A 27119-nucleotide genomic window follows, 5' to 3' on the forward strand; every position below is an offset into this window, starting at 1 on the left:
CAATTTTCTCCCCAAAACACCCCTTTTTACCAAAAATAACCCTTTTTACCCCAAACCCCTCTTTTTACCCCCAAACCCCCCTTTTTTACCCAAAATCACCATTTTTTACCCCAACCCCCCTTTTAACCCCAAATAACCAATTTTTATCCCAAATCACCTTTTTACCCAAAATCACCAATTTTTACCCCAAACCCATTTTTACCCAAAATCACCATTTTTTCCCCCAAACCCCCCTTTTTTACCCAAAATCACCTTTTTTTCTGCAAACCCCCCTTTTTACCCAAACCCCCCCCTTTTTTACCTCAAATCACCATTTTTCCCCCGAAACCCCCCCTTTTTACCCAAAATCACCATTTTTTCCCCCAAACCCCACTTTTTTACCCAAAATCATCAATTTTTTCCCCCACCCCCCCTTTTTCCCCAAAAAAAACCTTTTTCCCCAAAGCCCCCTTTTTTACCCCCCTTTTTACCCCAAATCACCATTTTTTTACCCCAAAACTCCCTTTTTACCCAAAATCTCCATTTTTTCCCCCAAAACCCCCCATTTTTACCCCAAATCACCATTTTTCCCCAAAACCTCCCCTTTTTTACCCAAAATCACCTTTTTTCTGCAAACCCCCCTTTTTACCCAAAACCCCCTTTTTTCCCCACCCCCCCGTTTTTACCCCAAATCACCATTTTTCCCCCAAAACCCCCCTTTTTTACCCGAAACCCCCCTTTTTACCCCCTTTTCACCCAAAATCACCATTTTTTACCCCACTCCCCGCCTTTTTTACACAAAATCATCAATTTTTCCCCCCAACCCCCCCTTTATTACTCCAAATCACCATTTTTTTCCCTGAAAACACCCCTTTTTAGCCAAAAACCCCCTTTTTTACCCCCCTTTTCACCCAAAATCACCATTTTTTACCCCAAACCCCCTTTTTTACCCAAAATCACCATTTTTCCCTCTAAACCTCCCCTCTTTACACAAAATCACCATTTTTCCCTAAAAAGCACCCCTTTTTTACCCCAAATCACCATTTTTCCCCCCAAATCCCACTTTTTCCCCCAAAACCCCCCTTTTTACCCCCTTTTTTTACCCAAAACCACCATTTTTTACCCCTCTCCCCCTTTTTTACCCAAAATCACCATTTTTCCCCCCAAACCCCCCTTTTTTACCCAAAATCACCATTTTTGCCCCCAAAATCCCACTTTTTACCTCAAATCACCATTTTTTTCCCCCAACCCCCCTTTTTTACCCCAAATCACCATTTTTCCCCCAAAACCCCCCTTTTTTGCCCAAAACCCCCCTTTTTTACCCAAAATCACCATTTTTTCCCACAAAACCCCCCTTTTTTGCCCAAAACCCCCCTTTTTTACCCCCCTTTTTACCCAAAAATCACCATTTTTCCCCCCAAACCCCCTTTTCACCCAAAATCACCATTTTTTACCCCAACCCCCCCTTTTTTACCCAAAATCACCATTTTTCCCCCAAACCCCCTCCTTTTTACCCAAAATCACCATTTTTCCCCCCAAACCCCCCTTTTTACCCAAAACCCCCCTTTTTTACCCCAAATCACCATTTTTCCCCCCAAATCCCACTTTTTCCCCCAAAACCCCCCTTTTTACCCAAAACCCCCCTTTTTACCCCCTTTTTTACCCAAACCCACCATTTTTTACCCCTCTCCCCCATTTTTACCCAAAATCACCATTTTTCCCCCCAACCCCCCCATTTTTACCCAAAATTACCATTTTTCACCAACCTCCTCTTTTTTTACCCAAAATCACCATTTTTCCCCCCAAATCCCACTTTTTCCCCAAAAACCCCCCTTTTTACCCCCTTTTTTTACCCAAAACCACCATTTTTTACCCCTCTCCCCCTTTTTTACCCAAAATCACCATTTTTTCCCCCAAACCCCCCCTTTTTTACCCAAACCCCCCCCTTTTTACCCCCGTTTTACCCCAAATCACCATTTTTCCCCCCAAGCCCCTTCTTTTTTACCCAAAATCACCATTTTTCCCCCCAAACCCCCCTTTTTACCCAAACCCCCCCTTTTTTACCTCAAATCACCATTTTTCCCCCGAAACCCCCCCTTTTTACCCAAAATCACCATTTTCCCTCCAAATCCCACTTTTTCCCCCAAAACCCCCCTTTTTACCCAAAACCCCCCTTTTTTACCCCAAATCACCATTTTTCCCCCCAAACCCCCTCCTTTTTACCCAAAATCACCATTTTTCCCCCAAACCCCCCTTTTTACCCAAAACCCCCCTTTTTTCCCCCAAAACCCCCATTTTTTACCCCACTCCCCCGTTTTCACCCAAAATCACCATTTTTCCCCCCAAAACCCCCCTTTTTTACCCAAAACCCCCTTTTTACCCCCCTCTTTTACCCAAAACCACCATTTTTTACCCCACTCCCCCGTTTTTACCCAAAATCACCCTTTTTCCCCCCAAACCCCCCTTTTTTAACCCCAAATCCCCCCCCGCCCCCCCCAAGCCCCTCCCCTCGCTCCCCATTGGCTGCGACGCCCCCGCTGTTGTAGCGCCCCCTACCGGTGGCCACGAGGCGCGTCATGGCCGCGCGCAGGCGCAGAACGGGGCTCAGCAGCCGCTTCCCGTCGGGGGCCGGCGCCAGGCTCCGGCTGTGGCAGCGCAGGAGGAAGCGCTCGTCCTGGCGCTGCAGCAGCACCAGGAGGTCGTCGAGCAGCAGCACCTGCACCTCTGCACCCCAAATTGGGGTGAAAACGGGAAAAAACGGGAAAAAACGGTCCAAAAATGAGCGAAAACGGCCCAGAAATGAGCGAGAACGGCCCCGAAATGAGCAGGAGGTCCTCGAGCAGCAGCACCGGCACCTCTGGGGGGGACAGAGCCAAAATGGGGTGAAAACGGGAAAAAACGGGAAAAAATGGGTTAAAACGGTCCAAAAATGAGCAAAAATGGTCCAAAAATGAGCAAAAATGGTCAAAAAATGGGTTAAAACGGTCCAAAAATGAGTGAAAACGGCCCAGAAATGAGCGAGAACGGCCCCAAAATGAGCAGGAGGTCGTCGAGCAGCGGCACCGGCACCTCTGGGGGGGACAGAGCCAAAATGGGGTGAAACAACCCAAAAACGGGCAAAAAATGAGAAGAAACGGCAAAAAATGAGTGAAAATGGCACAAAAATGAGCAAAAACGACCCAAAATTGAGCGAAAACGGCACAAAATTGAGCGAAAACGGCCCAAAAATGGGTCAGAACGAGCTAAAACACCCCAAAAATGAGCTAGAACACCCCAAAATGAGCTAACCCCCCCCAAAATGAGCTAAAACACCCCAAAATGAGCTAAAGCACCCCAAAATGAGCGAAAATACCCCAAAATGAGCTAAAAAAGGCCAAATTGAGCTAAAAACACGCTAAAATGAGCTAAATCAACCCAAAATGTGCTAAAACATCCCAAAATGAGCTAAAACCTAAAGTAAGCTAAAACACCCTAAAATGAGCGAAAACACCCTAAAATGAGCTAAAACACCCCAAAATGAGCTAAAACCCCCTAAAATGAGCTAAAACAACCCAAATGAGCGAAAATACCCCAAAATAAGCTAAAAACACCCCAAAATGAGCTAAAACACACCAAAAATGAGCTAAAACACCCTAAAATGAGCTAAAACACCCCAAAATGAGCTAAAACACCCCAAAATGAGCAGGAGGAAGCGCTCGTCCTGGCGCTGCAGCAGCACCAGGAGGTCGTCGAGCAGCAGCACCTGCACCTCTGCACCCAAAATTGGGGTGAAAACGGGAAAAAACGGGAAAAAATGGGTTAAAACGGTCCAAAAATGAGCGAAAACGGCCCAGAAATGAGCGAGAACGGCCCCGAAATGAGCAGGAGGTCGTCGAGCAGCAGCGCCAGCACCTCTGCCATTGGAGAGCGAAAATGGGGTGAAAATGGGCAAAAACGGGCAAAAAATGAGATGAAACGGCAAAAAATGAGCGGAAACGGTCAAAAAATGAACAAAAACGGCCCCCAAATGAGCGAAAACGGCCCAAAAATGGGTCAGAACGAGCTAAAACACCCCAAAAATGAGCTAAAACACCCCAAAAATGGGTTAAAACACCCCGAAAATGGGATAAAACACCCCAAAATGAGCTAAAACACCCCAAAATGAGCTAAAACACCCTAAAGTAAGCTAAAACACCCCAAAAATGACCCCAAAACGAGCCAAAAACACCCCGAAAATGAGCCAAAAACACTCTAAAATGAGCTAAAACACCCTATAATGAGCCAAAAACACACTAAAATGAGCTAAATCAACCCAACATGTGCTAAAACACCCCAAAATGAGCTAAAACACCCCAAAATGAGCTAAAACACCCCAAAATGAGCTAAAACACCCTAAAATGAGCTAAAACACCCTAAAATGAGCTAAAAACACCCTAAAATGAGCTAAAACACCCCAAAATGAGCTAAACCACCCCAAAATGAGCAGGAGGAAGCGCTCGTCCTGGCGCTGCAGCAGCACCAGGAGGTCGTCGAGCAGCAGCACCTGCACCTCTGCACCCCAAATTGGGGCCGAAATGGGAAAAAACGGGAAAAAACGGGTTAAAACGGTCCAAAAATGAGCGAAAACGGCCCAGAAATGAGCGAGAACGGCCCCGAAATGAGCAGGAGGTCGTCGAGCAGCAGCACCGGCACCTCTGCCATTGGAGAGTGAAAATGGGGTGAAACAACCCAAAAACGGGAAAAAAATGAGATGAAACAGCAAAAAATGAGCGGAAACGGTCAAAAAATGAACAAAAACGGCCCCCAAATGAGCGAAAACGGCCCAAAAATGGGTCAGAATGAGCTAAAACCCCCCAAAAATGAGCTAAAACACCCCAAAAATGGGTTAAAACACCCCGAAAATGGGATAAAACACCCCAAAATGAGCTAAAACACCATAAAGTAAGCTAAAACACCCCAAAATAAGCTAAAACACCCCAAAAATTACCCCAAAACACCCTAAAATGAGCTAAAATACCTCAAAATGAGCTAAAAACACCCAAAATGACCCAAAACCACCCAAAATGCCCCTAAACCCATGCCCCCCCAAAATGCCCCAAAAACACCTTAAAATGACCCAAACCTAAAACACCCCAAAATGAGCTAAATACACACTAAAATGAGCTAAATCAACCCAACATGTGCTAAAACACCCCAAAATGAGCTAAAACACCCTAAAGTAAGCTAAAACACCCCGAAAATGAGCCAAAAACACCCCAAAATGAGCTAAAACACCCCGAAAATGAGAAAAAAACACCCAAAAATGAGCTAAAACACCCTAAAATGAGCTAAAAACACCCTAAAATGAGCTAAAACACAACAAAATGAGCTAAAACCCCCCCAAAATGAGCCCAAACCCACCTGGTGCTGCAAAGCACCCAAAACCACCCAAAATGGGCCCAAACCACCTGAAAAAACGGGTTAAAACCCAAAAAACCACCCAAAAGCACCAAAAATGCAAAAACCCCAAAATGACCCAAACCCACCCAACCCCACCCAAAACCACCCAAAATGCCCCAAAACAACCCAAAACCACCCAATATGCCCCAAAACCACCCAAAATGCCCCCAAACCACCCCAAAATGCCCCAAACCCCAAATGCCCCAAAACCCACCTGAAATGCCCAAAATGCCCCAAAATGCCTCCAAACCACCCAAAATGCCCCAAAACCACCCAAAATCCCCTCAAACCACCCAAAAGCACCTGAAATGCCCTAAAATGACCCAAACCCACCCAACCCCACCCAAGACCACCCAACATGCCCCAAAACCACCCGAAATGCCCTAAAATCACCAAAATACCCCCAAACCACCCAAAAGAACCTGAAATGCCCTAAAATGACCCAAACCCACCCAAAATGACCCAAAATCCCCCCAAAACCACCCAAAATGCCCCAAAACCCACCAAAATCCCCTCAAACCACCCAAAAGAACCTGAAATGCCCTAAAATGACCCAAACCCACCCGAAATGCCCCAAAACCACCCAAAATGACCCAAAACCCCTCAAAATGCCCCAAAACCACCCCCAAAATGCCCCAAAACCACCCAAAATGCCCCAAAACCACCCAAAATGCCCTCAAACCACCCAAAAGCACCTGAAATGCCCTAAAATGACCCAAACCCACCCAACCCCACCCAAAACCACCCAAAATGACCCAAAACCACCCTAAATGCCCCAAACCCCCCCAAATGCCCCAAAACCCACCTGAAATGCCCCAAATGCCCCAAAATGCCTCCAAACCACCCCAAAATGCCCCAAAACCCACCTGAAATGCCCAAAATGCCCCAAAATGCCTCCAAACCACCCAAAATGTCCCAAAACCACCAAAAATGCCCCCAAACCACGCAAAAGCACCTGAAATGCCCTAAAATGACCCAAACCCAGCCAACCCCACCCAAAACCACCCAACATGCCCCAAAACCACCCAAAATGCCCCAAAATACCCAAAACCACCCAAAAGGCCCCAAAACCACCCAAAATGCCCCAAAACCCACCCGAAATGTCCCCAAACCACCCAAATGCCCCAAAATGGCCCAAAACCACCCTAAACTACCCAAAATGCCCCAAAATACCCCAAAATGCCCAAAACCCCCGAAACTGCCCCAAAGTGCCCCAAAACCACCGGATTTTGCCCCAAAAATGCTCACCCACGGCCTTGTCCCTGCTCAGGCGCCAGCTCAGGGGCCCCTCGTGCACCAGCGTGCGCTTGGTCAGGTCCCTGCACTGCACAATTTGGGGTGAATTTGGGTTATTTTGGGTCATTTTGGGTGGTTTTGGGTCATTTTGGGTGATTTTGGGTCATTTTGGGTCATTTTGGGTGATTTTGAGGTCATTTTGGGGCATTTTGGGTCATTTTGGGAGATTTTGGGGGTTTTGGGGCATTTTGGGGTCCCTCGTGCACCTGCTTGCGCTTGGTCAGGTCCCTGCCCTGCGCAATTTGGGGTGAATTTGGGTCATTTTGGGTCAGGTCCCTGCACTGGGGAATTTGGGGTGAATTTGGTTCATTTTGGGTCATTTTGGGGGTTTTGGGTGATTTTGGGTGATTTTGTTTTTTTTGGGGTGAATTTGGGTCATTTTGGGGGGTTTTGGGTCATTTTGGGTCGTTTTGGGTGGTTTGGGGTGGTTTGGGGTAATTTTGGGTGATTTTGGGGAATTTTGGGTAGTTTTTGGTGATTTGGGGGTGTTTTTGGGTGTTTTGGGGGTGTATTTGGGTGTTTTTGGGCTGTTTTGGGGTGGTTTTGGGCTGTTTTGGGTGGTGGTTTTGGGGTGGTTTTGGGGCTGTTTTGGGGGTGTTTTGGGGTGGGTTTGGGTTGTTTTGGGGTGTTTTGGGGGTGTATTTGGGTGTTCTGGGGCTGTTTTGGGGTGGTTTTGGGGTGTTTTGGGGTGTTTTGGGGGTGTTTTGGGCTGTTTTGGGGTGTTTTGGGCTGATTTTGGCCTGTTTGGGGCTGATTTGGGCTGTTTTTGGGGTGTTTTGGGGCTGTTTTGGGGTGTTTTTGGGCTGTTTTGGGGTTGTTTTGGGGTGTTTTGGGGGTGTTTTGGGTGGTTTTGGGTTGTTTTGGGGTGTTTTGGGGTGTTTTGGGGCTGTTTTAGGGTGTTTTTGGGTGTTTTGGGGCTGTTTTTGGGTGTTTTTGGGGTGTTTTCACCTTGAACTCGCTCAGCAAGGGGTCCGAGCTCTGCTTGAGGCCGGAGAGGTCGAGGCGGCGCTGGTAATCCTTGAGCTTCTGTTGGGGCAATGGGAGGCACTGGGAGGCACTGGGATGGGATTGGGATGGACTGGGAGGGACTGGGATGGACTGGGATGGACTGGGATGGGATTGGGATTGGATTGGGATGGACTGGGAGGGACTGGGAGGCACTGGGAGGGACTGGGATGGACTGGGATTGGATTGGGATGGACTGGGATGGACTGGGATGGGAATGGGAGGGACTGGGACTGGATTGGGATGGACTGGGAGGCACTGGGAGGGACTGGGATGGGATTGGGATGAACTGGGATGAACTGGGATGGGATTGGGATGAACTGGGATGGACTGGGACTGGATTGGGATGGACTGGGATGGACTGGGATGGACTGGGATTGGAATGGGATGGACTGGGATGGGATTGGGAGGCACTGGGATGGACTGGGATGGACTGGGATGGACTGGGATGGGATTGGGAGGGGATTGGGATGGACTGGGATGGACTGGGATGGGATTGGGATGAACTGGGAGGAACTGGGATTGACTGGGATGAACTGGGATTGAACTGGGATGAACTGGGATGGGATTGGGATGAACTGGGATGGGATTGGGATGGACTGGGAGGGACTGGGATGGATTGGGAGGGACTGGGATGGGATTGGGATGAACTGGGATGAACTGGGATGGGATTGGGATAGACTGCTCCATACTGGGAGGCACTGGGGGGCACGAGGGGGACACTGGAGGGTAAAGGGGGGGCCAGTAGGGATGCACTGGTCCCATACTGGTCCATACTGGCCCATACTGGTCCCCAATGGGTCCATACTGGCCCATACTGGCCCATACTGGTCCCCAATGGGGTCCATACTGGTCCATACTGGTCCCCAATGGGGTCCATACTGGTCCATACTGGTCCATACTGGTCCCCAATGGGGTCCATACTGGTCCATACTGGTCCCCAATGGGGTCCATACTGGTCCATACTGGTCCATACTGGTCCCCAATGGGTCCATACTGGTCCATACTGGCCCATACTGGGACCCAATGGGGTCCATACTGGTCCATACTGGTCCATACTGGTCCCCAATGGGGTCCATACTGGTCCATACTGGTCCCCAATGGGGTCCATACTGGTCCATACTAGTTTATACTGGTCCATGCTGGTCCATACTGGTCCCCAATGGGGTCCATACTGGTCTATACTGGTCCATACTGGTCCCCAATGGGGTCCATACTGGCCCATACTGGTTTATACTGGTTTATACTGGTTTATACTGGTCCGTACTGGTCCATACCGGTCCATACTGGTTTATACTGGTTTATACTGGTTTATACTGGTCCGTACCATGAGGTTCTCCATGTCCCGCACCTCCCGGTTGACGTGGTCCAGGATGCGGCGGCAGCACTCGGCCGCCTTCTCCACGCGGGCCCGATCCTTGGGTTCCTCTGGGGGTCAATGGGGGGCAATGGGGGGCAATGGGGGGCAATGGGGTCAATAGGGGTCAATGGGGGTCAATGGGAGTCAATGGGGGTCAATGGGGGTCAATGGGAGTCAATGGGGGACAATGGGGGTCAATGGGGGGCAATGGGGGGCAATGGGGGACAATGGGGGTCAATGGGGGACAATGGGGGTCAATGGGGGTCAATGGGGGACAATGGGGGTCAATGGGAGTCAATGGAGTCAATGGGGGTCAATGGGGGTCAATGGGGGTCAATGGGAGACAATGGGAAACAATGGGGTGAATGGGAGTCAATGGGGGTCAATGGGAGTCAATGGGAGTGAAAGGGGCTCGATGGGGGGCAATGGGGGTCAATGGAGTCCATGGGGGTCAATGGGGGTCAATGGGGGTCAATGGGGGGCAGTGGGGGGCAATGGGGTCCATGGGGGGCAATGGGGGTCAATGGAGGTCAATGGGGGTCAATGGGGGTCAATGGGGATCAATGGGGGTCAATGGGGGTCGATGGGAGTCGATGGGGGGCAATGGGGGTCAATGGAGTCAATGGGGGTCAATGGGGGTCAATGGGGGGCAATGGGAGTCAATGGGGGGCAATGGGGGTCAATGGGGGTCAATGGGTCAATGGGGGGGGTCAATGGGGGGTGATGGGGGGCAATGGGAGTCAATGGGGGACAATGGGGGGCAATGGGGGTCAATGGGGGTCAATGGGGGCCAATTGGGGGCAATGGAGGCAATGGGGGGCAATGGGGGGCAATGGGGGTCAATGGGGGTCAATGGGGGTCAATGGGAATGGGGGGCAATGGGGGTCAAGGGGAGGCAATGGGGTGCAATGGGAGTCAATGGGGGTCAATGGGGGTCAATGGGGTCAATGGGGGTCAATGGGGGTCAATGGGGGTCAATGGGGGGCAATGGGGGTCAATGGGGGGCAATGGGGGGCAATGGGGGGCAATGGAGTCAATGGGAGTCAATGGGGGTCAATGGGAGTCAGTGGGAGTCAATGGGGATCAATGGGAGTCAATGGGGGTCAATGGGGGGCAATGGGGGGCAATGGGGGTCAATGGGGGTCAATGGGAGTCAATGGAGTCAATGAAGTCAATGGGGGGCCATGGGCGTTTGGGGCTCCATTTTGGGTTGAATTTGGGCGATTTTGGGGCTGATTTTGGGCTGGATCTCAGCAGAGGGGTTGGGGCTACATTTTGGGCTGAATTTGGGCGGTTTTGGGTCATTTTGGGCGGGATCTCACTGGTACAAGCACTGATGCTCTGCAGGAGCAGTGGGTGGTGTTGAAGGGGGGGGGTGAGTTTGGGTCTCCGTTTTGGGTTGAATTTGGGCAATTTTGGGGCTGTTTTTTGGGCTGGATCTCAGCAGAGGGGTTGGGGCTCGGTTTTTGGGCTGAATTTGGGCGGTTTTGGGTCATTTTGGGCTGGATCTCACCGGTACAAGCACTGATGCTCTGCAGGAGCAATGGGTGGTGTTGAAGGGGGGGTTTGTGTGTTTGGGGCTCCGTTTTGGGTTGAATTTGGGCGATTTTGGGGCTGATTTTGGGCTGGATCTCAGCAGAGGGGTTGGGGCTACATTTTGGGGTGAATTTGGGCGGTTTTGGGTCATTTTGGGCTGGATCTCACCGGTCCAAGCCCTGATGCTCTGCACGAGCAATGGGTGGTGTTGAAGGGGGGGGGTGCGTTTGGGGCTCCGTTTTGGGGTGAATTTGGGCGATTTTGGGGCTGATTTTGGGCTGGATCTCAGCAGAGGGGTTGGGGCTCGGTTTTTGGGCTGAATTTGGGCGGTTTTGGGTCATTTTGGGCTGGATCTCACCGGTACAAGCACTGATGCTCTGCAGGAGCAATGGGTACTTGGTCAGGCGCTGCATCTCGCTGGGGATGATGTCCCGGAGCTGAAGACGTCGGCAGCGGGGGTGGCTCTCGGCCTCCTGCGAATGGGGGCAGATTTGGGGTGAATTGGGGGGATTTTGGGTCATTTTGGGTCGATTTGGGTCATTTTGGGTCGATTTGGGGGGATTTTGGGGGGTTTTGAGGTGGGTTGATGGGGTTTGGTACCCGGATGATGGGGCTGAAGCGCGCATCCCTGGTGATGCTTTGGGGGGCAGGGGCTGGGTTTGGGGGTAATTTGGGGTGATTTTGGGGTAATTTGGGTCATTTTGGGTTAATTTGGGACATTTTGGGTTAATTTGGTTCATTTTGGGTCGATTTGGGGGGATTTTGGGCCGTTTTGAGATGGGTTGATGGGGTTTGGTACCCGGATGATGGGGCTGAAGCGTGCATCCCTGGTGATGCTTTGGGGCTGAGGGGCTGGGTTTGGGACTATTTTGGGGAATTTTGGGTCATTTTGGGTTAATTTGGGTCATTTTGGGTTAATTTGGGTCATTTGGGGTCGATTTGGGGGGATTTTGGGGGGTTTTGAGGCGGGTTGATGGGGTTTGGTACCCGGATGATGGGGCTGAAGCGCGCATCCCTGGTGATGCTTTGGGGCTGAGGGGCTGGGTTTGGGACTATTTTGGGGTATTTTGGGTCATTTTGGGTTAATTTGGGTCATTTTGGGTTAATTTGGGTCATTTTGGGTCGATTTGGGGGGATTTTGGGGGGTTTTGAGGTGGGTTGATGGGGTTTGGTACCCAGATAATGGGGCTGAAGCGCGCATCTCTGGTGATGCTTTGGGGCTCAGGGGATGGGTTTGGAGCTATTGGGTTAATTTGGGTCATTTTGGGTCATTTTGGGCTAATTTGGGTCATTTTGGGTTAATTTGGTTCATTTTGGGTCGATTTGGGGGGATTTTGGGGGGTTTTGAGGCGGGTTGATGGGGTTTGGTACCCGGATGATGGGGCTGAAACACGCATCCCTGGTGATGCTTTGGGGTTCAGGGGCTGGGCTTGGGGCTATTTTGGGGTAATTTGGGTTATTTGGGGTAATTTTGGGTTAATTTGGGTCATTTTGGGTTAATTTGGGTCATTTTGGGTTGATTTTGGGCGATTTTGGCCCGTTTTGGGGTGTTTTGGGTACCTGGATGAGGAGGTTGAAGCACGCATCCTTATGATGCTTTTGGGTCTTGGGTGTTTTGGGGCTAGTTTGGGTCTAGTTTGGGCGATTGTAGCGGTTTTTGGGTCGATTTTGGGGTATTTGGGGGTGTTTTATGTTTTTTGGGGGTGATTTTGGGCCGTTTTGGGCGGTTTTGGGGTGTTTTGGGTACCTGGATGAGGTGGTTGAAGCGCGCGTCCTTGCGATGCTTTTGGGTCTTGGGTGTTTTGGGGCTAGTTTGGGTCTAGTTTGGGCAATTTTAGTGGTTTTTGGGTCGATTTTGGGGTATTTTGGGGTGTTTTATGTTTTTTTGGGGTGATTTTGGGGCATTTTGGGCGGTTTTGGGGTGTTTTGGGTACCTGGATGAGGTGGTTGAAGCACGCATCCTGGTGATGCTTTGGGGTCTTCGGTGTTTTGGGGCTAGTTTGGGGCTAGTTTGGGCGATTTTAGTGTTTTTGGGGTCGATTTTGGGGTATTTTGGGGTGTTTTATGGTTTTTTGGGGTGATTTTGGGGCATTTTGGGCGGTTTTGGGGTGTTTTGGGTACCTGGATGAGGTGGTTGAAGCGCGCGTCCTTGCGATGCTTTTGGGTCTTGGGTGTTTTGGGGCTAGTTTGGGGCTAGTTTGGGCGATTTTAGTGTTTTTGGGGTCGATTTTGGGGTCGCCGTGATTTATGTTTTTTGGGGGGTGGAACATGCGGTTTTGGTGTGTGATAACATGCTTAGAACATGTGATAACATGCTTAGAACATGTGATAACACGTGATAACATGCTTAGGACAGGTGATAACATGCTTAGGACAAGTGATAACATGCTTAGGGCAAGTGATAACATGCTTAGGATTTTGTGTACCTGGACGTTTTGGGCGGTTTTGGGGGTGATAACATGCTTTGGGAACAGGTGATAAACAGGGCAAGTGATAACATGCTTAGAACATGTGATAACATGCTTAGAACATGTGATAACACGTGATAACATGCTTAGGACAAGTGATAACATGCTTAGGACAGGTGATAACATGCTTAGGACAAGTGATAACATGCTTAGGACAAGTGATAACATGCTTAGGACATGTGATAACATGCTTAGAACATGCGATAACATGCTTAGGACACGTGATAACATGCTTAGGACAAGTGATAACATGCTTAGGACAGGTGATAACACACTTAGGACACATGATAACATGCTTAGGACACACAATAACACACTTAGGACACAGAATAACATGCTTAAAACGTGACTACATGTGATAACATGCTTGAGACGTGCTAACACGTGATAGCATGCTTAGGACATGATAGCGTGATAACATGGTTAGGACACGTGATAACATACTTAGAACATGCTTAGAACATGGGATAACACAGGACATGCTTACGGGATAACACACTATGGACACATGACTCGTGTGATAACACGCTTAGGACACGCAATAGCACACGTAGGACACGCTTAGGACATGGGATAACACATTAAGGACACATGACAACACATGATAACATACTTAGAACACAGGATAACATGTGAAAACATGCTTAGGACACGTGAAAACATGCTTAGGGCATGTGATAACATGCTTAGAACACAGGAAACGTTTAAGGATGCTTAGGATATGTTAAGGATGCCTTAAGCACATGCTAAGAACACGTTAAGGACATGTTAAGCACATGCTAAGGGTACGTTAAGGACAAGCTAAGGACACGTTAGGGGCATGTTAAGGACACATTAAGCACACGCTAAGGACACGTTAAGCACACGCTAAGGACACGTTAAGCACACGCTAAGGACACGCTAAGGGCAGGCTCTGACCCGCGCCAGCAGCAGGTCCCCGATGGCCCCGATGACGAAGCCGCTTTCCTCCTGCCGCCGCCTGAGGCTGCCCAGGAACAGAGCTGGGGGGGGGGCATCATCTTCATCGTCATCGTCATCATCATCGTCGTCATCGTCATCATCGTCGTCATTGTCATCCATCATCAGCATCATTGGCATCGGCATCGGCATCATCGTTGTCATCGTCATCATCGTCATCGTCATTGTCATCCACCATCATCGTCGTCATCGTCGTCATCGTCATCCATCATCGTCATCATTGGCATCGGCATCGGCATCATCGTCATCGACATCGTCGTCATCGTCATCGTCGTTATTGTGATCGTCATTGTCGTCATCGTCATTGTCATCATCGTCATCGTCATTGTTGTCATCGTCATTGTCATCCATCATCATCGTCTTCGTCATCCATCATCATTGTCATCGTCATCGTCATCGTCATTGTCATCGTCATCGTCATCGTCATTGTCATCGTCATCATCGTTGTCGTCATCGTCGTCATCGTCAGCATCATCATCGTCATCGTCGTCATCGTCAGCATCATCATCATCATCGTCATCCATCATTGTCATCGTCGTCATCGTCATCATCATCGTCGTCATCGTCGTCATCGTCATCATCGTCGTCATCGTCATCCATCATCATCATCCATCATCGGCATCATTGGCATCGGCATCGGCATCATCGTTGTCATCGTCATCATCGTCATCGTCATTGTCATCCACCATCATCGTCGTCATCGTCGTCATCGTCATCCATCATCGTCATCATTGGTATCGGCATCGGCATCATCGGCATCGTCATCGTCGTCATCGTCATCATCGCCATTGTGATCGTCATTGTCGTCATCGTCATTGTCATCATCATCGTCATCGTCATTGTTGTCATCGTCATTGTCATCCATCATCATCGTCTTCGTCATCCATCATCATTGTCATCGTCATCGTCATCGTCATCGTCATCGTCATTGTCATCGTCATCATCGTTGTCGTCATCGTCGTCATCGTCAGCATCATCATCGTCATTGTCATCCATCATCATCATCGTCGTCATCGTCGTTATCGTCATCCATCATCGTCATCATTGGCATCCATCGTCGTCATCGTCATCATCATCGTCGTCATCGTCGTCATCGTCATCATCGTCGTCATCGTCATCCATCATCATCATCCATCATCGGCATCATTGGCATCGGCATCGGCATCATCGTCATCGACATCGTCGTCATCGTCATCGTCGTTATTGTGATCGTCATTGTCATCATCGTCATTGTCATCCATCATCATCGTTGTTGTCATCGTCATCATCATTGTCGTCATCATCAGCATCATCATCGTCATTGTCATCCATCATCATCGTCGTCGTCATCGTCGTCATCGTCATCGTCATTGTCGTCATCGTCATTGTCATCGTCGTCATCGTCATTGTCGTCATCGTCATTGTCATCGTCATTGTCATCCATCGTCGTCATCGTCATCCATCATATTGTCATCGTCATCGTCGCCATCGCCATTGTCATCCATCATCATCGTCTTCGTCATCCATCATCATTGTCATCGTCATTGTCGTCATCGTCATTGTCATCGTCGTCATTGTCATCCATCATCATTGTCATCGTCGTCGTTGTCATCGTCATTGTCGTCATCGTCATCGTCATCATCATCGTCATTGTCATCCATCATCATTGTCATCCATCATCGTCATGCATCGTCGTCGTCATCGTCATCATGGTCATCGTCATTGTCATCCATTGTTGTCATCGTCATCATCGTCACTGTCGTCATCGTCATTGTCGTCATCATCACGATCATCGTCGTCATCGTCGTCATTGTCGTCATCATCATCGTCATCATCGTCATCGTCATTGTCATCGTCATTGTCATCGTCATCATCGTCATCGTCACATCATCATCATCGTTATCAACGTCACCATCATCGTCGTCATCATCATCGTCGTCATCATCATCATCCATCATCTCATCACCACCATCGTGGGGGGGGTGAGGGCGGTTTTGGGGTGTATTTTGGCCATTTTGGGTCGATTTTGGCCATTTTTGTGTCGATTTTGGCCATTCTTGCGTGTATTTTGGCCATTTTTAGTATTTTTGCCAGTTTTGGGTCAATTTTGGCCAGTTTTGGGTGTATTTTGGCTGGTTTTGGGTCGATTTTGGCCGGTTTTAGGTGTATTTGGCCATTCTTGGGTCGATTTTGGCCATTCTTGGGTTGATTTTGGCTGTTTTTGGGTGTATTTTGGCCATTTTGGGGTCGATTTTAGCCATTCTTGGGTCGATTCTGGCCATTTTTGGGTGTATTTTGGCCATTCCTAGGTCGATTTTGGCCATTCTTGGGTCGATTCTGGCCATTTTTGGGTGTATTTTGGCCATTCCTAGGTCGATTTTGGCCATTTTTGGGTCGATTTTGGCCATTCTTGGGTCGATTTTGGCCATTTTTGGGTGTATTTTGGCCGTTTTTGGGGTGTTTTGGGGGTATTTTGCATCTCTCACCGTGCGCCTCCACAAGGTCCTCGAGGCCGGGGAAGATGTTGTGCAGGTCGGGGGCGGGGAAGAACCCCCCCCGCAGGGCGGGGCCATAGAAGAGCTCCAGCAGCACCCGCAGCACCCGCACGTGGGCCCCCTCGGTCAGCACCAGCTCTGCGGACACAAGGGGGGCGCTATAGGGCTATGGGGGGGGTGCTATGGGGTGGATATGGGGGGGAATGGGGGGGTTTGGGGGGGTATGGGGGGGATATGGGGGGATATGAGGGGGATATGGGGTGGATATGGGGGGGAATGGGGGGGTATGGGGGGATATGGGGAGATATGGGGGGGCTATGGGGGGTATGGGGGGATATGGCGGGACATGGGGGGATATTGGGGGGTATAGGGGGGATATGGGGAGGGTTCATTTTGGGCTGATTTTGGGCAATTTAGGTCCATTTTTGGCTATTTTGGGGGCAATTTGGTCTGGTTTTGGGGTGTTTCGGGGTGTTTTGGGGCTGGTTTGGCCTGTTTTGGTGGGTTTTTGGGTGTTTTTGGCTGTTTTGGGGTGGTTTTGTGCTGTTTTTGGGGTGGTTTTTGGGTGTTTTGGGGTGTTTTTGGGGTGTTTTGGGCTGTTTTGGGGTGTTTTTTGGCTGTTTTGGGGCTGTTTTTGGCTGTTTTTGGGGTGTTTTGTGTCCGTCGCTCACCATCGATGACCTCCTGGCGCCGGCGCTCGCTCTTGCTCAGCCCCTGCAGCACGGGGGGGGGGACCAGGACCCGCCAAGGCTCCGGCTCCGGCTCCGCCTCCGGGGGGGGGGGGAGGGGCAGGAAGGAGCCTGGGGGCTCCCCCCCCACCTCCGGGCTGGGGGAGGGGCGGGGTAAAAGAGAGAGGGGGGGAGGGGTCACAAAGCAGCACCCCCATAAACCCAACCCCCCCCCCCATATATATCCTTATGTATTCCTATAGAGCCCCCCGATAGGTCTCAATGGGGGGGGGGGGAGAATTGGGGTGGTTTGGGAGTGATTTGCAGTGATTTTTGGAGTGATTTTGGGGTGATTTGGGGTGATTTGCAGTGATTTTGGGGCATTTGGAGTGATTTGCAGTGATTTGGTGTGGTTTTGGGGTGATTTGCAGTGATTTTGGGGCATTTGGAGTGATTTGCAGTGATTTTGGGAGTGATTTGCAGTGATTTTGGGAGTGATTTGCAGTGATTTGGGGTGGTTTTGGGGTGGTTTGCGGTGATTTTGGGGCATTTGGAGTGATTTGCAGTGATTTTTGGAGTGATTTGCAGTGATTTTTGAAGTGATTTGCAGTGATTTGGGGTGGTTTTGGGGTGGTTTGGGAGTGATTTGCAGTGGTTTTTGCAGTGATTTGCAGTGATTTTGGGGTGATTTGGGGTGGTTTTGGGGTGGTTTGGGGTGATTTGGGGGCATTTGGAGTGAATTGCAGTGATTTGGTGTGGTTTTGGGGTGATTTGCAGTGATTTTGGGGCATTTGGAGTGAATTGCAGTGATTTGGTGTGGTTTTGGGGTGATTTGCAGTGATTTTGGGGCATTTGGGGTGATTTGCAGTGATTTTGGGGCATTTGGAGTAATTTGCAGTGATTTTTTGGAGTGATTTGCAGTGATTTTTGAAGTGATTTGCAGTGATTTGGGGTGGTTTTGGGGTAATTTTGGGGTGGTTTGCAGTGATTTTGGGAGTGATTTGCAGGGATTTTGGGAGTGATTTGCAGTGATTTGGTGTGGTTTGGGGGTGATCTGCAGTGATTTTGGGGTGATTTGCAGTGATTTTGGAGTGATTTGCAGTGATTTTGGGGTGGTTTGCAGTGATTTGGGGTGTTTTGGGGGCGATTTGCAGTGATTTGCAGTGATTTTGGGGTGATTTGCAGTGATTTGGGGCTGGTTTTGGGTGATCTGCAGGGTTTTGGGGCTGTTTTGGGGTGATTTAGGGGTGATTTGGGTCTGTTTTTGGGGTGATTTGGGTCTGTTTTTGGGGTGATTTGCAGTGATTTGGGTCTGTTTTTGGGGTGATTTGGGTCTGTTTGTGGGGTGATTTGCAGTGATTTGGGTCTGTTTTGGGGGTGATTTGGGTCTGTTTTTGGGGTGATTTGGGTCTGTTTTTGGGGTGATTTAGGGGTGATTTGGGTCTGTTTTTGGGGTGATTTAGGGGTGATTTGGGTCTGTTTTTGGGGTGATTTGGGGGTGATTTGGGTCTGTTTTTGGGGTGATTTGGGTCTGTTTTTGGGGTGATTTGCAGTGATTTGGGTCTGGTTTTGGGGTGATTTGGGTCTGTTTTGGGGTGATTTACGGGTGATTTGGGTCTTTTTTTGGGGTGATTTGGGTCTGTTTTTGGGGTGATTTAGGGGTGATTTGGGTCTGTTTTTGGGGTGATTTGGGGGTGATTTGGGTCTGTTTTTGGGGTGATTTGGGTCTGTTTTTGGGGTGATTTAGGGGTGATTTGGGTCTGTTTTGGAGTGATTTGCAGTGATTTGGGGCTGGTTTTCTGGTGATTTAGGGGTGATTTGGGTCTGTTTTGGGGTGATTTGGGGCTGTTTTTGGGGTGATTTGCAGTGATTTGGGTCTGGTTTTGGGGTGATTTGGGTCTGGGGGTGGGGTGCTTCACCTCTCATTCCCAGCCCCCTGATTTGGGTGCTGTTTTTGGGGTGATTTAGGGTTGATTTGGGTCTGTTTTTGGGGTGATTTAGGGGGGATTTGGGTCTGTTTTTGGGGTGATTTGGGGGTGATTTTGGGGGGCACTGGGGGGGGGGTTTGGGGGGATGGGGGGGGGGGGGCAATTCCCAGCCCCCTCCAATGGGGGTGCTGGGGGGCAATGGGGGGGGGGGCAATGGGGAGCAATGGGGGGCAATGGGGAGCAATGGGGGGCAATGGGGGACAATGGGGGCAATGGGGGACAATGGGGGCAATGGGATCTATGGGGGGCAATGGGGGGCAATGGGGGGGCAATGGGGGGCAATGGGGAGCAATGGGGGGCAATGAGGGGCAATGGGGGGCAATGGGTTCAATGGCAGTCAATGGGGGGCAATGGGGGGCAATGGGGGGCAATGGGATCAATGGGGGGCAATGGGATCAATGGGGGGCAATGGGGGGCAATGGGGGGCAATGGGGAGCAATGGGATCAATGGGAGGCAATGGGATCAATGGGGTTCAGTGGGGTTCAGTGGGAATCAATGGGGTTCAATTGGATCAATGGGGCTCAATGGGTTTCAGTGGGGTTCAATGGGGCTCAATGGGGTTCAATGGGGATCAATGGGGTCAATGGGTTCAATGGGGGTCAATGGGGTCAATGGGGTTCAGTGGGGTTCAGTGGGAATCAATGGGGCTCAATTGAATCAATGGGGCTCAATGGGTTTCAATGGGGTTCAATGGGGATCAATGGGGTCAATGGGGTTCAATGGGGCTCAATGAGGGTCAATGGGGCTCAATGGCATCAATGGGGTTCAATGGGGTTCAATGAGGGCCAATGGGGATCAATGGCCTCAATGGGGCTCAATGGGGTTCAATGGGGCTCAATGGGGTTCAATGGGACTCAATGGGGCTCAATGGGGTTCAATGCAGTTCAATGGGGCTCAATGGGGCTCAATGGGGCTCAATGGGTTTCAATGGGGCTCAATGGGGCTCAATGGGTTTCAATGGGTTTCAATGGGGCTCAATGGGGCTCAATGGGGCTCAATGGGGCTCAATGGGTTTCAATGGGGCTCAATGGGGCTCAATGGGTTTCAATGGGTTTCAATGGGGCTCAATGGGGCTCAATGGGTTTCAATGGGGCTCAATGGGGCTCAATGGGGTGCCTCCAATGGGGGTCAACCTGCGTCCCCCTGGGGGGATCCATCGGCCTGGGGGGGGGGGCTGAGGGGCAATGGGGGGCAATGGGGGGCAATGGGGGTCAATGGGGGTAATGGGGGCGCTGCCCCCCAATGGGGGGCCCGGGCCACGCCCCTCAATGGGGGTCAATCCGCCCCCTTCGGGCCCCTCTTGTCCGGGGGGGGGGCCTTGTCCCCTATGGGGCAGGTGGGGGGCAATGGGGGGGGTGGGGGTCAGAACCTTGGGGTCACCCATTGGGGGCAATGGGGGGCTATGGGGGGCAATGGGGGGCAATGGGGGCAATGGGGGGCAATGGGGGGGTAATGGGGGGTCAATGGGGGTAATGGGGGGCAATGGGGGGCAATGGGTTTCTGTGGGGCTCAATGGGGCTCAATGGGGCTCAATGGGGTCAATGGGGCTCTATGGGGCTCAATGGGGTCAATGGGGTCAATGGGGCTATATGGGGCTCTATGGGGCTCAATGGAGCTCAATGGGGTCAATGGGGCTCAATGGGTTCAATGGGGCTCTATGGGGCTCTATGGGGCTCTATGGGGCTCAATGGGTTCAATGGGTTCAATGGGGTCAATGGGGCTCTATGGGTCTCTATGGGGCTCAATGGGGCTCTATGGTGCTCTATGGGGCTCTATGGGGCTCAATGGGGCTCAATGGGACTCAATGGAGCTCAATGGGTTCAATGGGGCTCAATGGGTTCAATGGGGCTCTATGGGGCTCTATGGGGCTCAATGGATTCTATGGGGCTCAACGGATTCTGTGGAGCTCTATGGGGCTCAATCTCTATGGGTTCTATGGGGTGCTATGAGGATCTATGGGGTGCTATGGGAGTCTATGGGCCTCTATGGGTTCTATGGGGATCTATGGGGTCTCTATGGGTCTCTATGGGGTCTCTATGGGGTCTCTATGGGTCTCTATGGGTCTCTATGGGTCTCTATGGGGTCTCTATGGGTCTCTATGGGGTCTCTATGGGTCTCTATGTGTCCCTATGGGGTCTCTATGGGGTCTCTATGGGTCTCTATGGGTCTCTATGTGGTCTCTATGTGGTCTCTATGGGTCTCTATGGGTCTCTATGGGTCTCTATGGGGCTCTATGGGTCTCAATGGGGCTCTATGGGGCTCTATGGGGCTCTATGGGTCTCTATGTGCTCTATGGGTCTCTATGGGGCTCTATGGGTCTCTATGGGGCTCTATGGGGCTCAATGGGGCTCAATGGGGCTCTATGGGGCTCTATGGGGGGTCGTTACCTTCGCTCTCGCTGCCTTTGCCGTGCCGGCCCTCGGGGGCTGCAATGGGAATGGGGGGGGGGTGGGGGGCAGATTTGGGGGGGTTTGGGTCATTTTGGGCTGGATTAAGGTGGTTTGGGGCATTTGGGGTCATTTTGGGGTGTTTTGGGTCATTTTGGGGTGGTTTGGGTCATTTTGGGGAGTTTTTGGGTGTTTTAGGACATTTTGGGGTATTTTGGGTCATTTTGGGGTGTTTTGGGTTGTTTTGGTTTTTTGGGGGTTATTTTGGGGTGTTTTAGGTCGTTTTGGGGTGTTTTGGGTCATTTGGGGTTATTTTGGGGTGTTTTAGGTCATTTTGGGGAGTTTTGGGTCGGTTTGGGGTCATTTGGGGTCATTTTGTGGGGGTTGGGTCATTTTGGGATGTTTTGGGTTATTTTGGGGTGGTTTAGGTCATTTTGGGGTGTTTGGAGTCAATTGGGGTCATTTTGGGTTATTTTAGGGTGTTTTGCGTTATTTTGGGGCGTTTTAGGTCATTTTGGGGTGGTTTGGGTCATTTTGGGGGGGGTTAGGGTATTGGGGTCATTTGGGGGCGTTTTGGGGTCATTTTGGGGTGTTTTGGGTCATTTTGGGGTGTTTTAGGTCATTTTGGGGTGTTTTGGGGTCATTTTTGGTGTGTTTTGGATCATTTTGGGGTCATTTTTGGGTGTTTGGGGTATTTTAGGGTGTTTTGGGTCATTTTGGGGTGTTTTGGGTCATTTTTGGGGTGTTTTGGGGTCATTTTTGGTGTGTTTTGGATCATTTTGGGGTCATTTTGGGGTGTTTGGGTTATTTTAGGATGTTTTGGGTCATTTTTGGGGTGGTTTGGATCATTTTGGGGTGTTTTGGGACATTTTGGGGTGTTTTAGGTCATTTTGGGGTGTTTTGGGTTATTTTGGGTTATTTTGGGGTGGTTTCGGTTATTATGGGATGTTTTGGGGTATTTTGGGTTATTTTAGGGTATTTTGGGGTATTTTGGGGTTATTATGGGATGTTTTGGGGGTATTATGGGATGTTTTGGGGTATTTTGGGTCTATTATGGGATGTTTTGGGGGTATTTCGGGTTATTTTAGGGTATTTTTGGGTATTTGGGTGTTATTATGGGATGTTTTGGGGGTATTTGGGGTTATTATGGGATGTTTGGGGGTATTTTGGGGTATTTTAGGGTATTTTGGGGTATTTTGGGGTTATTATGGGATGTTTTGGGGGTATTTTCGGTTATTTTAGGGTATTTTTGGGTATTTGGGGGTTATTATGGGATGTTTGGGGGTATTTTCTGTTATTTTAGGGTATTTTGGGTATTTTGGGGTTATTATGGGATGTTTTGGGGGTATTTGGGGGTTATTATGGGATGTTTTGGGGTATTTTAGGTTATTTTTGGGTATTTTGGGGTTATAATGGGATATTTGGGGGGTATTTTGGGGTTATTTAGGTTATTTTGGGGTATTTTTGAGTTATTATGGGATGTTTTGGGGTATTTGGGGTTATTTAGGTTATTTTGGGGTATTTTTGGTTTATTATGGGATGTTTTGGGGCTATTTTGGGCATTTTTGGGGTGTTTTAAGGGGTTTTAAAGGGACTTGGGGGGTGTTCAAGCCCCCCCCCTTCCCCCCCATACTCACCCTGGGGGTCCCGGCCCCACAGCGCCCCCCCCGGCAGCAGGAACCCCCGGCGGGCCCGGCCCTGCGGCTCCTCCGGCTTCCGGGCACCGGAATGCTGAGGGAATGGGGGGCAATGGGGCAATGGGGGTCAATGGGGGGCAATGGGGGGCAATGGGGGTCAATGGGGGTCAATGGGGCTCAATGGGGGTCAATGGGGGTCAATGGGGGTCAATGGGGGGCAATGGGGGGCAATGGGGGTCAATGGGGGTCAATGGGGCTCAATGGGGGTCAATGGGGGTCAATGGGGGTCAATGGGGGGCAATGGGGGGCAATGGGGGGCAATGGGGGGCAATGGGGGGCAATGGGAGTCAGTGGGGTTCAATGGGGTCCAATGGGATTGATGGGGTCCAGTGGAGCTCAATGGGGCTCAATGGGGGTCAATGGGGGTCAATGGGGTTGAATGGGGGTCAATGGGGCTCAATGGGGGTCAATGGGGGTCAATGGGGGTCAATGGGGGTCAATGGGAGTCAATGGGGGTCAATGGGGGTCAATGGGAGTCAATGGGGCTCAATGGGAGTCAATGGGAGTCAATGGGGCTCAATGGGGGTCAATGGGGGTCAATGGGGCTCAATGGGGGTCAATGGGGCTCAATGGGGGTCAATGGGGGTCAATGGGGTTCAATGGGGTTCAATGGGGCTCAATGGGGCTCAAAGGGGCTCAATGGGGGTCAATGGGGGGCAATGGGGCTCAATGGGGGTCAATGGGGGTCAATGGGAGTCAATGGGAGTCAATGGGGGTCAATTGGGGTCAATGGGAGTCAATGGGAGTCAATGGGGTCAATGGGGGTCAATAGGGGTCAATGGGGGGCAATGGGGACAATGGGGGGCAATGGGGGGCAATGGGGACAATGGGGCTCAAAGGGGCTCAATGGGGGTCAATGGGGTTCAATGGGGGTCAATGGGGTTCAATGGGGCTCAATGGGGCTCAATGGGGGTCAATGGGGGTCAATGGGGCTCAATGGCGGTCAATGGGGCCAATGGGGCTCAATGGGGGTCAATGGGGCTCAATGGGGTTCAATGGGGGTCAATGGGGCTCAATGGGGCTCAATGGGGGTCAATGGGGTTCAATGGGGCTCAATGGGGGTCAATGGGAGTCAATGGGGCTCAATGGGGCTCAATGGGAGTCAATGGGGCTCAATGGGGCTCAATGGGGGTCAATGGGGCTCAATGGGGTCAATGGGGCTCAATGGGGCTCAATGGGGTTCAATGGGGCTCAATGGGGCTCAATGGGGTTCAATGGGGCTCAATGGGGCTCAATGGGGCTCAATGGGGGTCAATGGGAATCAACGGGGCTCAATGGGGCTCAATGGGGGTCAATGGGGCTCAATGGGGGTCAATGGGGGTCAGTGGGTCTCAATGGGGTTCAATGGGGGTCAATGGGGGTCAATGGGGCTCAATGGGGGGTCCCCACCTTCTTCCGGAAGAAGTGGCTCCGGGATTTCTTCCCTTCGCTCCCCTTGGCTCTGACCCCCAAGTGCTTCATGTAGGTGACGATGGCGCCAAAGATGGCGGAGCTGGGGGGGGGGACATGAGCCTGACCCACAGAGCGCCCCATAGAGACCATAGAGACCCATAGAGACCACATAGACACCATAGAGACCCATGGAGACCCATAGGGACCCCATAGAGCCCCATAGAGACCCATAGAGACCCCATAGACACCATAGAGACCCATGGAGACCCATAGGGACCCATAGAGACCCATAGAGACCCCATAGACACCATAGAGACCCATAGAGACCCATAGGGACCCCATAGAGACCCATAGAGACCCATAGAGACCCCATAGAGACCCACACAGACCCATAGAGAAACATAGAGCCCCACAGAGACCCATAGAGACCCATAGAGACCCCATAGAGACCCACAGGGACCACATAGAGACCCAAAGAGCCCCACAGAGACCCATAGAGACCCATAGAGACCCATAGAGATCCCATAGGAACCCCATAGAGACCCCATAGAGACCCATGGAGACCCATAGAGATCCCATAGGGACCCCATAGAGCCCCACAGAGACCCATAGAGACCCCATAGACACCATAGAGACCCATGGAGACCCCATAGAGAACCCATAGAGACCCATAGGGACCCCATAGAGACCACATAGAGACCCCATAGAGACCCATGGAGACCCATAGAGACCCATAGGGACCCATAGAGACCCATAGAGACCCATAGGGACCCATAAAGACCCATAGGGACCCATAGAGACCCCATAGAGACCCCATAGATGCCCCATAGCGCCCCCCATTCACCTCTTCTCTTCATCAGAGGAAATGGTCAGACTGGGAGAGGAAGAGGAGGGTCAATGGGGGAACTGGGAACCTCCATAGACCCCATAGAGCCGCATAGACCCCATTAAACCCCATAGACCCCCATTCACCCCATAGACCCCCTAGCCCCCCATAGCACCCCATAGCGCCCCATAGCCCCCCATAGACCCCTATAGACCTCCATTAACCCCACAGACCCCCATAGACCCCATAGCCCCCCATTGACTCCCATAGACTCCATAGACCCCATAGTGCCCCATAGTGCCCCATAGCCCCCCATAGACCCCTGTAGACCTCCATTAACCCCCATAGACCCCCATTCACCCCATTGACCCCATAGCACCCCATAGCCCCCCATAGACCCCATAGACCCCATTGACACCATTCACCCCATAGCCCCCCATTGACTCCCATTGACTCCCATAGACCCCACAGACCCCCATAGACCCCCATTGACCCCATAGACCCCCTTAGCGCCCCATAGCACCCCATAGCCCCCCATAGACCCCATAGACCCCATTGACCCCATAGCGCCTCATAGCCCTCCACTGACCCCATAGCGCCCCATTGACCCCATAGCCCCCCATAGCACCCCATAGCCCCCCATAGACCCCGTAGACCCCATAGCGCCCCATTGACCTCATAGCCCCCCATAGCGCCCCGTAGCACCCCATAGCCCCCCATAGACCCCATAGACCCCATTGACCCCATTCACCCCATAGCCCCCCATAGCGCCCCATAGCACCCCATAGCCCCCCATAGACCTCTGTAGACCCCCATTAACGCCCCATAGCGCCCCATAGCGCCCCATAGCCCCCCATAGCGCCCCATTGACCCCATAGCCCCCCATAGTGCCCCATAGCACCCCATAGCCCCCCATAGACCCCTTTAGACCTCCATTAAACCCCATAGACCCCATAGCCCCATAGACACCCTAGACCCCATAGACACCCCATGGACCCCATAGCACCCAGAGCACCCCAGAGCACCCCATAGCACCCATAGCACCCCATGGACCCCATAGCACCCATAGTACCCCATAGCACCCCATAGCACCCCATAGCCCCCCCATACTGCCCCATAGCCCCCCATAGCACCCCATAGCGCCCCCCCCCATAGCCCCCCATAGGGCCCCATAGTGCCCCATAGCACCCCCCCACCCCATAGCGACCCCATAGCACCCCATAACCCCCAGACCCCACTAGCACCCCATAGCGCCCCCTAGACCCCATGACCCCATAGCACCCCATAGCCCCCCATAGTGCCCCATAGCACCCCATAGACCCATAGCACCCCATAGCGGCCTATGGCTCCCCATAGAACCATAGCGCCCCATAGCGCCCCATAGACCCATAGCGCCCCATAGTGCCCCATAGCGCCCCATAGCGCCCCCTCCAGACCCTGTGAACTAACCCCCCCCGTAGTGCCCCATAGCACCCCATAGCACCCCATAGCGCCCCATAGCACCCCATAGCGCCCCATAGCACCCCATAGCACCCCATAGCGCCCCATAGATACAGACCCATATTGCCCCATAGCGACCCATAGATACAGACCCATAGCTACAGACCCATAGATACCCATAGCACCCCATAGCGCCCCATAGCGCC

General features: G+C 51.4%; 1 protein-coding gene and 1 long non-coding RNA gene across 2 annotated transcripts in view; one reads left to right on the top strand and one right to left on the bottom strand.

The window, feature by feature from the left end:
* ARHGEF1 (Rho guanine nucleotide exchange factor 1) overlaps positions 1 to 26067 on the bottom strand; it is a 40753-nt gene extending 14686 nt beyond the window's left edge. The window contains exons 1-14 of the mRNA XM_062637949.1: positions 26063 to 26067; positions 25492 to 25521; positions 24645 to 24747; positions 23196 to 23289; positions 21546 to 21597; positions 17186 to 17340; positions 16506 to 16652; positions 13975 to 14063; positions 12342 to 12413; positions 10953 to 11067; positions 9026 to 9126; positions 7642 to 7719; positions 6646 to 6721; positions 2536 to 2703 (exon numbers count right to left, since the gene is read on the bottom strand). Of these exons, the coding sequence (XP_062493933.1) occupies positions 2536 to 2703; positions 6646 to 6721; positions 7642 to 7719; positions 9026 to 9126; positions 10953 to 11067; positions 12342 to 12413; positions 13975 to 14063; positions 16506 to 16652; positions 17186 to 17340; positions 21546 to 21597; positions 23196 to 23289; positions 24645 to 24747; positions 25492 to 25521; positions 26063 to 26067 (1285 nt within the window). The remainder of the gene's footprint in view (positions 1 to 2535; positions 2704 to 6645; positions 6722 to 7641; positions 7720 to 9025; positions 9127 to 10952; positions 11068 to 12341; positions 12414 to 13974; positions 14064 to 16505; positions 16653 to 17185; positions 17341 to 21545; positions 21598 to 23195; positions 23290 to 24644; positions 24748 to 25491; positions 25522 to 26062) is intronic.
* On the top strand, positions 19644 to 20204 carry LOC134173681 (uncharacterized). Its single transcript, XR_009968353.1, has 2 exons — positions 19644 to 19885; positions 20055 to 20204. It is a non-coding gene; the product is annotated as an uncharacterized LOC134173681 (long non-coding RNA).
* Positions 26068 to 27119: the final 1052 nt, after the last annotated feature.

Source organism: Pezoporus occidentalis, unplaced genomic scaffold, assembly GCF_034315485.1.
Source record: "Pezoporus occidentalis ecotype Australia unplaced genomic scaffold, CSIRO_AGI_Poc_V1 ctg549, whole genome shotgun sequence".
NCBI lineage: Eukaryota > Metazoa > Chordata > Aves > Psittaciformes > Psittacidae > Pezoporus > Pezoporus occidentalis.